General features: G+C 57.5%; 1 protein-coding gene across 1 annotated transcript in view; it reads right to left on the bottom strand.

Moving 5' to 3' along the window:
* Positions 1-12,103, bottom strand: part of FBN3 (fibrillin 3) — a gene marked incomplete at its 5' end in the record, with an annotated part of 119,392 nt that overhangs the window by 4,748 nt on the left and 102,541 nt on the right. The window contains 17 exon segments of the mRNA XM_032711677.1: positions 92-220; positions 347-463; positions 1,068-1,190; positions 1,680-1,805; positions 2,006-2,212; positions 3,013-3,138; positions 4,281-4,412; positions 5,365-5,487; positions 5,928-6,047; positions 7,114-7,239; positions 7,529-7,594; positions 8,435-8,587; positions 8,671-8,796; positions 9,240-9,359; positions 9,799-9,927; positions 10,102-10,218; positions 11,408-11,533. Of these exon segments, the coding sequence (XP_032567568.1) occupies positions 92-220; positions 347-463; positions 1,068-1,190; positions 1,680-1,805; positions 2,006-2,212; positions 3,013-3,138; positions 4,281-4,412; positions 5,365-5,487; positions 5,928-6,047; positions 7,114-7,239; positions 7,529-7,594; positions 8,435-8,587; positions 8,671-8,796; positions 9,240-9,359; positions 9,799-9,927; positions 10,102-10,218; positions 11,408-11,533 (2,166 nt within the window).

Here is a 12,103-nt window from a genome sequence, read left to right as displayed (position 1 = left end):
TCCAAACTGAGCTCCTCGGAGACTGTGATGCACCAGGAACTCTTCCCCAGGGGAACACAACTCTGCCAAAGCCCTGGAGACCCAGACCCACCTTCACAGTTGACCCCAGAGCTGTCCAGGGAGAATCCTTTCTGGCACTCGCAGTTGTAGCTGCCCGGGGTGTTCAGACACTGCCCTTTGGCTCCACACAGCGAGGGCTGAGCCGTGCACTCGTTGTTGTCTGCAAAACACCCGTGGTTTTGGGGGCTGGAAAGACTCTCCTGGGCTTAAAGCTGACCCCTGGGGATGTTGTGCCCGTGGGAATGTCCTGGTGCTGCCCAGGGGAGCAGGGAATGGCTCTACTCACCGATGCAGGACGAGTGGTGCTGAGTGAAGCCGGGGGGGCACTTGCAGTTGAAGCCCCCGATGATGTTCACACAGAGGAACTGGCAGTTGTGCTGCTTGGTGGAACACTCGTCCAGGTCTAAAGCAACAAGGAAAAGTGTCTCATTTTATCCCCCTGAGGTGTCTTATCCACGTGGTCTCAGCCTGTGCCACCTGTGGATACACCTGGGCACACCGGGACCGGCCTCAGGAACAACACTCAGAGTTCCTCCACGAGAAGAACGAGCCTCTCCCCACCTCAGTGTTATACATGGGTACATCTGGAAGGTGCAGAGACTTCTCCCTGCCTCCCCTGTGATCCACAAATCCCAGAGTCTCCCAGATTCTCAGCCCAGCCTCCTCACACACTGACACTGGGAGAGGTGGGCACAGCCCCAGCCTGGCAGCTGCTGGTGGCACTGACATGCAGGACACATCCAGGCTGAAGCTCCTTGGAGCTCAGCACAGCCTGGGATAGGCTCTGAGGTCTGTAGGAAAGGGCAAGGAGGATTTTTTTCCCAGATGAGACAAGTCCAGACTGCGGGAGGATGAAACCCTCACCCACCAGTCCACAAGGGTGGCACCTTTCCCCACATCTGTCCTCGTGCTGTGGCTGAACAGAAGGACCTGAACTGCTCTGCCACGTCCCCCCAGGTGCCAGGGGTGAGGCAGGGTCTCTGCTCCTCCTCCTCCTGGCTGGATACCTTTGCAGATCTTGCCATCCTCCTGCAGGATGTACCCTCGGGGGCAGGAGCACTGGTAGCTGCCTTCTGTGTTCTTGCAGATGAAGTTGCAGGGCTTGGGGGACTGGTTACACTCGTCCAGATCTACCCTCGAGAGACAAGACATGTCAGCACCCCCAGGGTCAGGGCCCCCTCCACCCCTTGGACAGCTCAGCCTGCCCAGGAGCTCCTGAACACGAGGTGATCCCGGGTTTTGTGGCACCACACGAGTCAGTGGTCAGATATCCCTATGGATTCTGGCACTCCTGGATAAAAGCCCTGTTTTCACCCTGCAGGAAGACAGGGATTTTGGGGCAGTTTGAGGCAGCACAACAAGTGTAGGAGGTCTCCTGTGACGTTGTAATCATATGAATATGCATTTAATCACATATGAAGATTGCACAAACCCCCCTGATTTTGTGTGAAACCTTCGAGCGAGTTCTCCGTGGTGCGAACCACGCTCGCTCCCGACGTCGGCCATAAACACCTTCGCTGCTCAAAAGATCCAAAAGCCTCTGAGCAGTTCCTTAAACTGGATTTTTTTTGGATTCACAAGGGCTGTCCAGAGGCACGGGATCCCTCTTCCCCACTCACCCACGCAGGCCGTGCCCGTGATGTCGGCGGTGTAGCCCAGCCGGCAGTGGCAGCGGAAGGAGCCGATGCTGTTGATGCACTGCCCATTCCTGCACAGGTTGGGCAGGACCTTGCACTCATCGATGTCTGGGGGAGGGAGAGAGGGAAGGACCTGTCAGTGCCAAGGCTGCCTCTGTGCCCGCTGCCAGCCCCGTGCCAGGGCAGCTCTGAGCCTCCCAGAGCTGAGAACCCGCCCGGAGAACCTCACAGAGGCTTCGTGTCTGCTCCGGGCTTTGTCCCAGCCTGCACCCACGTCCTCTGCACTCAAAGATGTGGCCCCAGCTCACCTCTGCCATCAGTGGAGTATCCTGGGCCATGGGGACACATCTTCTTGTACTGGGCAGTGCCAGGGAGGGGGCAGAGCTCACACTGGGGGCCCCAACTGCGCCCGCTGTTGCAGCAGCACTCGGATTTGGTGACCAGGTTGCGGTTGGTGGAGGACATCTGGCACATGGTTTGCAGCACCTCGGTGAAGCAGAACCCTTGGCGGGTGTCTGGGTGGAGGAAAGGGGGATATGAGTCCAGGATCTGAGGCAGTGTCAGCCCCAGGGATGAGGGAGCACCAGCATGAAGGGGGTGTGGTTCAGATAAAGGTGAAGGTGATGTCCCCCAGACCTTCTGCTCAGGATCAAAGAGTCACAGAATGGTTTGGGTTGGAAGGAGCTAGAAGATCATGGAGTTCCAACCCTGGTTTGGGTTGGATGGCACCTTGAAGGTCATGGAGTTCCAACCCTGGTTTGGGTTGGGTGGCACCTTGAAGGTCATGGAGTTCCAACCCTGGTTTGGGTTGGATGGCATCTTGAAGGTCATGGACCCTGGTTTGGGCTGGATGGCACCTTGAAGGTCATGGAGTTCCAACCCTGGTTTAGGTTGGATGGCACCTTGAAGGTCATGGAGTTCTACACTCTGCCATGGGCAACCTTATACTGTCCCAGGTTGCTCCAAGCCCTGTCCAACCTGGCCTTGGACACTTCCAGGGATGGGGCAGCCACAGCTTCTCTGGGTAACCTGTGCCAGGGCCTGCCCACCCTCCCAGGGAGGAATTCCTTCCCAATATCCCACCTAACCCTGCCCAGGGAGGAATTCCTTCCCAATATCCCACCTAACCCTGCCCAGGGAAGAATTCCTTCCCAATATCCCATCCAACCCCACCCTTTGTCGGCGTGAAACCACTCCCCTTTGTCGCGTCCCTCTGTACCCACATCACAAGTCCTTCTACAGCTCTCTTAGACCCCCTGAAGCCCCCAGGGAAGCCCCACGTGCTGCTCCAGACCCGGTAGGATTTGGGAATTACCGATGCACTCAGTGCCAGAGGGACTGACTTCGAAGCCCTCGTTGCAGTCGCAGCGGTAACTCCCGGCAGTGTTCACACAGCGCCCGTTGGGGCAGATCCCAGGCTTGGTCCGACACTCGTTCTCATCTGGGAGGGAGGGAAGGAAGGAAGGAGGGAGGAAAAGAGAGAGAGATAGGAAGAAAGAGAGAGAAAGAAAGAAGGAAGGAAGGAAAGGAGGGAGGGAGGGAGAAAGAAACAGAGAAAGAAAGGGAGAGAGAGAGAAAGAAGGAAGGAAAGAAAGAAAGAGAAAGAAAAAAGAAAGAGAGAAGGAGGGAGAGAAAGAAAGAAGGGAAGATGGAAGGAAGGAAGGAAGGGAGAAAGAAAGGAAGGGAGAAAAAGTGAGAAAGGGAGAAAGAAAGGAAGAGAGAGAGAAAGAAGGAAGGGAAGAAGGAAGGAAAGAAGGAAAGAAAGAAAGAGAAAGAAAAAGAGAGAAAGAGAGAGAGAAAAAAGGAAGGGAGGAAGGAAAGAAAGGAGGGAGGAAGAGAGGGAGGGAGGGAGAAAGAGGGAAAGGGAGAAAGGAAGGAAGAGAGGAAGGAAGGAAGGAAGGGAGAAAGAAAGTGAGAAAGGGAGAAAGAAAGGAAGAAAGAAAGGAAGAGAGAGAGAAAGAAGGAAAGAAAGAAAGAGAGAAAGAGAGAGAGAGAAAGAAGGAAAGAAGGAAGGAAGGAAGGAAGGAAGGAAGAAAAAAAAAGAAAGAAAGAAAAGAAAGAACCACAAAGAGCTCTAGTGAGGCAAAGAACCAACACCAGCTTTCCATGAGCCCCTGTGCTACCACTCGGTTTGAAATGTCCTCCCAGAGCCTTTGAGGACCATTTCCACATCAGCTGGGAAGCACATCCACCTACCCTGGACCTCTCCCAAAGCAAGGGTGGCCAAAATTTGGCTTCCCTGGGCTGCACATCCTCCACCTGCCCTGGCCAAGCTGCTGGGCCAGCTCTGGAGCTGGGCTGGCTCCGTGTCCCTGCTGTGCCCGAGGCTGAGCAGGGCTGGGCTGCCCAGTGCTGCCCCTTCCCAAAGCACATCAGTGCAAAGCAGGACAGACACAGAATGACCCAAAGGAAAGGTCCCTCCATGCTGGACTCTGATCCACGTGGGCCAGAGGTGAACAGAGGGTTGTGCGTGAAGGTGCGAGCGGGACACCCCAGGGAGGAAGAACATAAACTTCCACGGGCAATGCCTGGCAGGGAACCACCTCCATGCCCTTGGGAGTCCCTGGCAGCCTGCCCTGGTACCTGTGCAGCCCTCTCCATCGGGCCTGCGCTGCATCCCAGGCGGGCAGATGCACATGAAGGTGCCGATGAGGTTCTTGCACAGCATCCCCCGGGACTCGCAGTCGTGCAGCCCCTCCGCACACTCGTCCAGATCTGCAAGAGAGACCCCGTCAGAGCTGCCCCTGGGTGGTAGTTCTAGTCTAGGCCTTCCTTGGTGACCAGTTTGTAACCAAGGAAGTGGCCATGCTCCCAGTATTCCATATGATTTTTACATAAGCCAGGCTACTGTTCGTGTGAGGCCTAGTGAGGCCTAGTGAGGCCTTGGAGGCAGAGGGTGCCAGCAGTGCTTGGCACGATTCTGCTATCTCAAGGAGAGTAATAAGATTTTCTTTTCCTAGTTCTTTATTGATTGTTACTGTGCATACCTGCTTTGGGGTATTTTGTGTTTTTTTTTCCCTTGTCCCTTTTCCCTTCCCCTCTGGGGGGGTTGTTTGGGGTTCTCTTTTCATATGTACACAGTATTGTAACTGTATATAAACTTCTGATATACGTAAATATATATATTTTGGTTTCGGGTCTTTCAGTTTCTGTAGTTGTTTTTTTTTTCCTTTGTCCAAAGAGGAGGGGGAGGTTTTTGCTATAGCCTGGGGGACTTGGTGGGAAGCCAACTCCAAACAGCTACACCCTGCCAGCCCCGGGGGGCATCAGGAGCGCCCACTGCTCCATCAATCCCCATGGCCTTAGCCCAGGCTGGTTGGGGTACAGTATAAAAAAAAAATCATAAAATCATAACACGGTTTGGGTCGGAAGGGACTTTGAGGCTCATCCAGTGCCACCCCCTGCCGTGGGCAGGGACACCTCCCACTAGCCCAGGTTGCTCCAATCTGGCCTTGGACACTTCCAGGGATGGGGCAGGCACTGTGCCAGGGCCTCACTGCCCTGTGAGCAAAGAATTTCTTTCTGGTAGCAAAACCAGGGGGGTGACAGTGGGCACAGGCCCAGCGATGCCAGGGCAGGAGTGCTGCCTTCCCTGCACACATGAGGCTGAGACCAGGAGCTGGGGAGGGTTTGGGAGCTTCCTGATGGGTGCAGGAGGGGCTGTTACCTCTGCACATCCTCCTGTCCTCTCTCAGGGCGTATCCAGAGGGGCAGGTGCACTCATAGGAGCCGAAGGTGTTGATGCAGCGGAAGGCACAGAGCAGGGGGTTCAGGGAGCACTCGTTGATGTCTGCGGGGAGGAGAGAGGAGAGAACCTGCCTTGGTGCTGTCAGGGACAGGGCTGGGCCTCCCCAGGGCAGAGCCACCCTCCCTGGGCATCCAGCTCATGAGAACTTTGTTCCACCCAGGCTTCCTGCTGTGGTTGGTTGTAGAGGGACAGACACCAGGACTCTCAGCAGAGGGACAGACACGCACTGTCTCATCAGCTCAGATGGGTCCTGGCTCCCTGAGGAGGTAGCTCCTGGATTTTGGCAGGTCTCCAGGCTCCTCCTGGGCTCCGGCCTCAGAGGAAGCTGAAGGAGCCCGATGCCGAAGGAGCTGAGCCCCAGCCAAGCTTTCCCACACCATCCCTTGGAGCCAGCCCGGGCAGCGACCCAGTAGGGTCCCCCCCAGCCCTGTGGCGCTGGGAATGAGGGGACAGATGAGGGGACAGTCCCCCAGCAGCGTCACCTTCACAGGTCATCATGGGCCCCGGCTCAAAGCCCTCGTCGCAGGCGCACTCAAAGCCTCCCACCACGTTGGTGCAGGTGCCGTTCCCGCAGGGATTGCCGATGGAGCACTCGTCGGTGTCTGGGGACATGGGACACGTCGGGGGGTCAGTGGGGTGGGAAGGGTCGGGGCTGGGTGGTCTTTGCAGCCCTAAACCCCCCAGCAAAGGCAGGAGCTGGGACAATGGGTGGGCAGGGGAGGAGCGAGGTCACTCCGTCCACCTTGGACACAGTGGGTGAGGAAGGAGGGAACAGGGATCCCACCCCCACCTCACAGACCCACCCACCACCCACCACTCAGACCCCCACCCACCTCACAGACCTACCCACCACACAGACCCTCATCCACAGAGACCCCCACCCACCACACAGACCCTACCCTCACAGACCCTCACCCACAGAGATCCTCACCCATGCAGACCCCCTCCACCACGCAGACCCTCACAGATCCCCACCCACCACTCAGACCCTCACCCATCACAGACCCTCACCCACACAGACCCTCACCCACCACATAGATCCTCACCCACCACATAGATCCTCACCCACCACAAAGACCCTCAAAGACCCTCACTCATCACACAGACCCCCACCTACCACACAGATCCTCACACCCACAGAGACCCTCACCCACCACACAGACCCTCACCCTCACAGAACCTCACCCTCACAGACCTTAACCATACAGACCCTCACCCCCAGAGATCCTCACCCACCAGAGACCCTCACCCATGCTGACCCTCTCTCATGCAGACCCCCACCCACCACACAGACCCTCACAGACCTCCACCCACCACACAGACCCCCATCCATCACAGACCCCCACCCACTCAGACCCTCACAGACCCTCACCCACCTCACAGACCACACAGACCCTCACCCACCTCACAGACCACACAGACCCTCACAGACCACACAGACCCTCACCCACCACTCAGACCCTCACCCATGACAGACCCTCACCCATCACAGACCCTCACCCACCACACAGACCCTCACCGACCCCCACCCACCACACAGACTTCACCCATACAGACCCTCACTCACCACTCAGACCCTCAGCCACACAGACCCTCACAGACCCTCATGCACCACACAGACCCTCTCCCAGGCACCCCTGACCCCCAGAGCCCCGGGCAGACCCTCACCCACGCAGTTGACCCCCGTGTAGTCCAGGTTGTATCCGAAGGGGCACTCGCAGCGGAAGGAGCCGTCGGTGTTGATGCAGGCCCCGTTGATGCAGACCCCCAGGTTCTCCGAGCACTCATTGACATCTACCAGGGAAACCACGAGGGTGAAACCTCCCACAGCCACAAACAGCCCTCTCAGGACCGACATGAGACACTCAGGTGATCCCTGGAGCTTCAGATTCTCCCTTTCCAGAGCCGAGGGCTGAACCTTTGGTGAGCAGTTGAGCTTGGGAGAGCCCCCAGTCCAACTCCTTCCACCCCTTCCCTGCCTCTGGGATCCAACCCTGCTCTCCAGAAGCCCAAGTCTGGTTGTTTTTATGCAGGAACCCCCCCTCAACCCCAAATTTCTTGTCATCCCTAGAGCCAAGCTCACCTTCTCGGGTGTCACCTGGGCCTGGAATGGCTCCGTGGCCGTACGGACACAGCTCCTGGAAGGCAACTGGGAGGAAGCAGCAAAGTGAGATCTGCTCACAAGGGATTCCACTCTTGCTTCTAGAGCATGATGGGAGCTTGAGAACCCACAAAACCCCGTCTGGCTGGGCAAAACCCGTGCATGCCTCAGGTGTGGAATCATGGAACCATGAAGGTTGGAAAGCCCTCTAATATCATGGAGTCCAGCCATTAACCCAACACCACCGTGTTCACCACTAAACCACATCTCCAGGTGCCACATCCACATGTTCTTTGAACACTCCCAGGGATGGGGACTCCAGCAATGCCCTGGGCAGCCTCTGACAGTGCTTGACCACCCTTTCAGCGAAGAAACTTTTCCTAATGTTCAACCTAAACCCTCCCTGGCACAACTCAAGGTTGTTTCTTCTTGTCCTGCCGCTTGTTATCCGGGAGAAGAGCCTGACCCCCACTTGGCTACAACCTCCTTTCAGGCAGCTGTAGAGAGCTTCAGGTAGTTGTGGAGAGAGTTGTGGAGGCCCTGAGGTAACACCAAGGTTCTGGGTTTGACCCTTGGGTGGGCCATTCACCGAAGAATTGGACTTGATGATCCTTGTGGGTCCCTTCCAACTCAGAGCGTTCTGTGAGATCTCTGAGATGCTTTTGCCTCATCTAAAGCCCTGGAGAGCACCAAGAGTAGATCCAAAGCAGAAATAACCTGCCTGGTTGCTGCAGCCCCAGGGAATTCTGCAGCCCCAGGGAATTCTGCAGCTCAGGATGGGCTCCCAGTTCTCCAGGCATGGATAAACCCCCTTTGCTGGACGTCTTGCCTTGCTGGCTGCCTTCCCTGCCTTTCCCCACACACAGAGCCAGGTCCCAGCCTTCCTACCATTCCCTTCCTGAGGGCACAGCTCGCAGGGATCTCCCCAGCCCTCCCCTGGCATCTTGCTGCAGCAGCACCGAGCCTTGGTGGTGTTGAAGGCCTTGGGGACGGAGCACTTCCCGTTGTCGAAGCGGGTGAAGCAGAAGCTCTGGCGAGTGTCTGCGGGAGGATGGGAGAATTCCAAGGTCACACAGAGGTCCAGGAGGTTCTGCTCCCTCCCCACCACGAGCAGCTGCACTCACCAAAGCAGCGCCGGCCATTGTCAGACAGCACAAAGCCCGGGGGACAGACGCACTGGAAGCTGCCAGGGGTGTTGGTGCACGTCCCAAAAAGGCAGATGTTGGGCTCCTCTTCGCACTCGTTGATATCTGGGAGGAGCAGGGACACACAGAGCAGCCAAAGGTCACTCCTTTTTCCTCAGGAAAACAAGGTGAAGGAGATGTCTGGGAGCTCTGATGCCTCATCACCACGTCCCCAACCTTTAACCCTCCCTCAGAGAAAATGAGGCAATGACACACAGAGCAGCCAAAGGTCACTCCTTTCCTCATGAAAACAAGGTGAAGGTGATGCCTGGGAGCTCTGATACCTGCAGGACATCACCATGTCCCCAAACTTTAACCCCCCCTTAGAGAAAAAGAGGCAGAGAACCCCCTGAGGCCTCTCTGCCACAGGAGCAGGTCTTGCCTTGCAAGAAGGTGTTTGAGGGTGGTGATGCACCATCCTGCTGCTGCCTCAGAGATGCCCCAGCCCACCCAGGGAGAACAGGGCTGTTGTGGGAATGGTTCAAGAGGGGGCAGAGGCCCCACATTACCGATGCAGTTGTCGTTCTGCACCTCGTAGCCCGGGGGGCAGATGCAGCGGAAGGAGCCCTCCAGGTTCTGGCAGGTGCCCGGGGAGCAGGTGCCAGGCAGGCTCACACACTCGTTGATGTCTGAGGAGGAAGAGAAACACCCCGTGATGGGGTCTGTGCCCACCTCAGAGGACCCTCCTGCACCCAAGGCCCCGCTGAGCCCAAAAGGTCTGAGGGAAGCAGGTCAAGACATTTCCCAGGATGGTTCCCAGGGCATCCCTGGTACAGCTCTGCAGGTTTTAGGGGCATGGACAGAGCATTTCTCCTCACTGCACATGGAAAGGTGCAGGTTTGACTGTTCCCTGCCTTGCTGGAGGGGAGATGAAGGCAGAGAGGGACTCAGCCCAGCTCTCCAGGGGCACTCAGATGAACCAGGCTTTGGTTCCAGAGGACTCGGGACTTGTGGCAGAGGATCTGTGAGTGGTTCTGGAGAATCCACTGCTCAGCTGGCTGGGATGGGCCCAGCCTGGGCACCACATCTCCCAGCAGCAGCTCCCCCCACCGCTGCCCAGACACTCACCCACACAGTTCTTCCCGTCAGGGGTCCGGTCGTACCCCTCCTGGCACAGGCACTGGAAGGAGCCGACGCTGTTGATGCACTGGCCGTTCCGACACACCTGCCCCACCAGGGATGAACACTCATCAATGTCTGTGGGAGGGAGAGGACAAGCAAAACAGGAAGAGATGCAGAGCATGAGAGTGTCACCCCCACCAGCCCTGCACCTCCGGCACGTACGGCCCCCGCTCCGGCCGCCGCCGACCCCCGGCGTGCCCACCTGGCACATTCCAGCAATCCCTGGGCTCAGCATTCCAGGGAACTCACCCATGCAGTCGTTGTTGTGTGTGAGCTCAAAGCCAGGGAAGCAGAGGCAGTTGTAGGAGCCGACTGTGTTCTTGCAGGTCCCGTTCCCGCAGGGCTGGCGGTCGCACTCGTCGATGTCTGCGGGGAGAAGGCCACAGGGGACGGGTGAGGGGACACTCCTGGGTGTGCAGGCAGTGCCCAGGGGGCTGCACAGCACCAGGGGCAGCCTGAGAGGACGCTGGAGCCCTTGGCTGTGCTTGGCACCGCTCAGCAAAGTGTCAGAGAGAGCTCCCATCCTTCCTCGTGGCTGATTCCCACATGGACTGTGGCACCACAGTGACCATGGACATGGTGTGTGGTCACACAGTGACCCAGGAACACAGTCTGTGGTCACACAGTGACCCAGAAACACAGTCTGTGGTCATACAGTGACCCATGGGCATGGACTGTGGCACCACAGTGACCATGGACATGGTGTGTGGTCACACAGTGACCCAGGAACACGATCTGTGGTCACACAGTGACCCAGGAACACGGTCTGTGGTCACACAGTGACCCAGGAACATGGTCTGTGGTCACACAGTGACCCAGGAACACGGTCTGTGGTCACACAGTGACCCAGGAACACGGTCTGTGGTCACACAGTGACCCAGGAACACGGTCTGTGGTCACACAGTGACCCAGGAACACGGTCTGTGGTCACACAGTGACCCAGGAACATGGTCTGTGGTCACACAGTGACCCAGGAACATGGTCTGTGGTCACACAGTGACCCAGGAACATGGTCTGTGGCACCACACTGACCCAGGAACACGGTCTGTGGCCACACAGTGACCCAAGGGCATGAGCTGTGGCACCACACTGACCCATGGGCATGGACTCTGGCCCCACACTGACCCCTGCACATGGACTGTGGCCCCACACTGACCATGGGCATGGCCTGTGGCCCCACACTGACCATGCACACGGACTCTGGCCCCACACTGACCCACACACATGATCTGTGGCCCCACACTGACCCCTGCACATGGACTGTGGCCCCACACTGACCCACACGCATGGACTGTGGCCCCACACTGACCCCTGCACATGGACTGTGGCCCCACACTGACCATGCACATGGTGTGTGACCCCACACTGACCCACACACACAGAGACTCTGGCCCCACACTGACCATACACATGGCCTGTGGCCCCACACTGACCATGCACACAGACTCTGGCCCCACACTGACCCACATACATGATCTGTGGCCCCACACTGACCATGCACATGGACTCTGGCCCCACTCTGACCCACACACACAGACTCTGGCCCCACACTGACCCATGCACATGGTCTGCTCCCCCGTGGCCTTGAAGCCGTTGTGGCAGATGCAGACGTAGCTGCCCTCGGTGTCCACGCAGTCCCCGTGGCTGCACACGTTGGGGATCTCCTGGCACTCGTTGCGACCTAAAACGGAGCCAAGTGGGCACAGGTGAGCAAAAAGGAGGGACCAGATGGGAAGAGCAGAGTCAAAGAACATGCCCAGTTGGAAGGGAGCCACCAGGATTGTTGGGTCCAGCTCCTGGCCCTGCACACGAACCCACAAGATTTATGCACTCAAAAAACCAAAATTCCGTGTAATTGGAAAATGTGGCCCAGGCTGCACTTCACAGTGACCTTTTCTCATCCCTCAGGAGCCCAGAATCCTTGGGAATTGCACCAAGAACTCCAGATGTGCCATAACCACAGCACAGCCAGGTCAGAGTGCCCAGGGAGTGACAAAAGAGCAGCAAGGGACTGGCATGTCCTTCGTGTGCCAGGCAAAGAGTCACCAGCTGGGTGAGGGAGGGGGCTGTCCCGCTCTGCTCTGCACTGGGGAGGCCTCACCTGGAATATTGTGGCAGTTTTGGGCACTGCAAGAAAGATCTGAAGCTCTTAGGGAGTGTCACAAAGAGGGAATATGGGAAAGGGCCTTGATTTGAAGTGTGAGGACACTGAGGGCACTTGGTGGGTTCAGCTGGAGGAGACTGAGGGGAG

Source organism: Chiroxiphia lanceolata, chromosome 27 (genome assembly GCF_009829145.1).
Source record: "Chiroxiphia lanceolata isolate bChiLan1 chromosome 27, bChiLan1.pri, whole genome shotgun sequence".
NCBI classification, from domain to species: Eukaryota; Metazoa; Chordata; class Aves; order Passeriformes; family Pipridae; genus Chiroxiphia; species Chiroxiphia lanceolata.
Note: the sequence above shows the minus strand (reverse complement) of the source record. Positions and strands in the feature narration are given on the sequence as shown.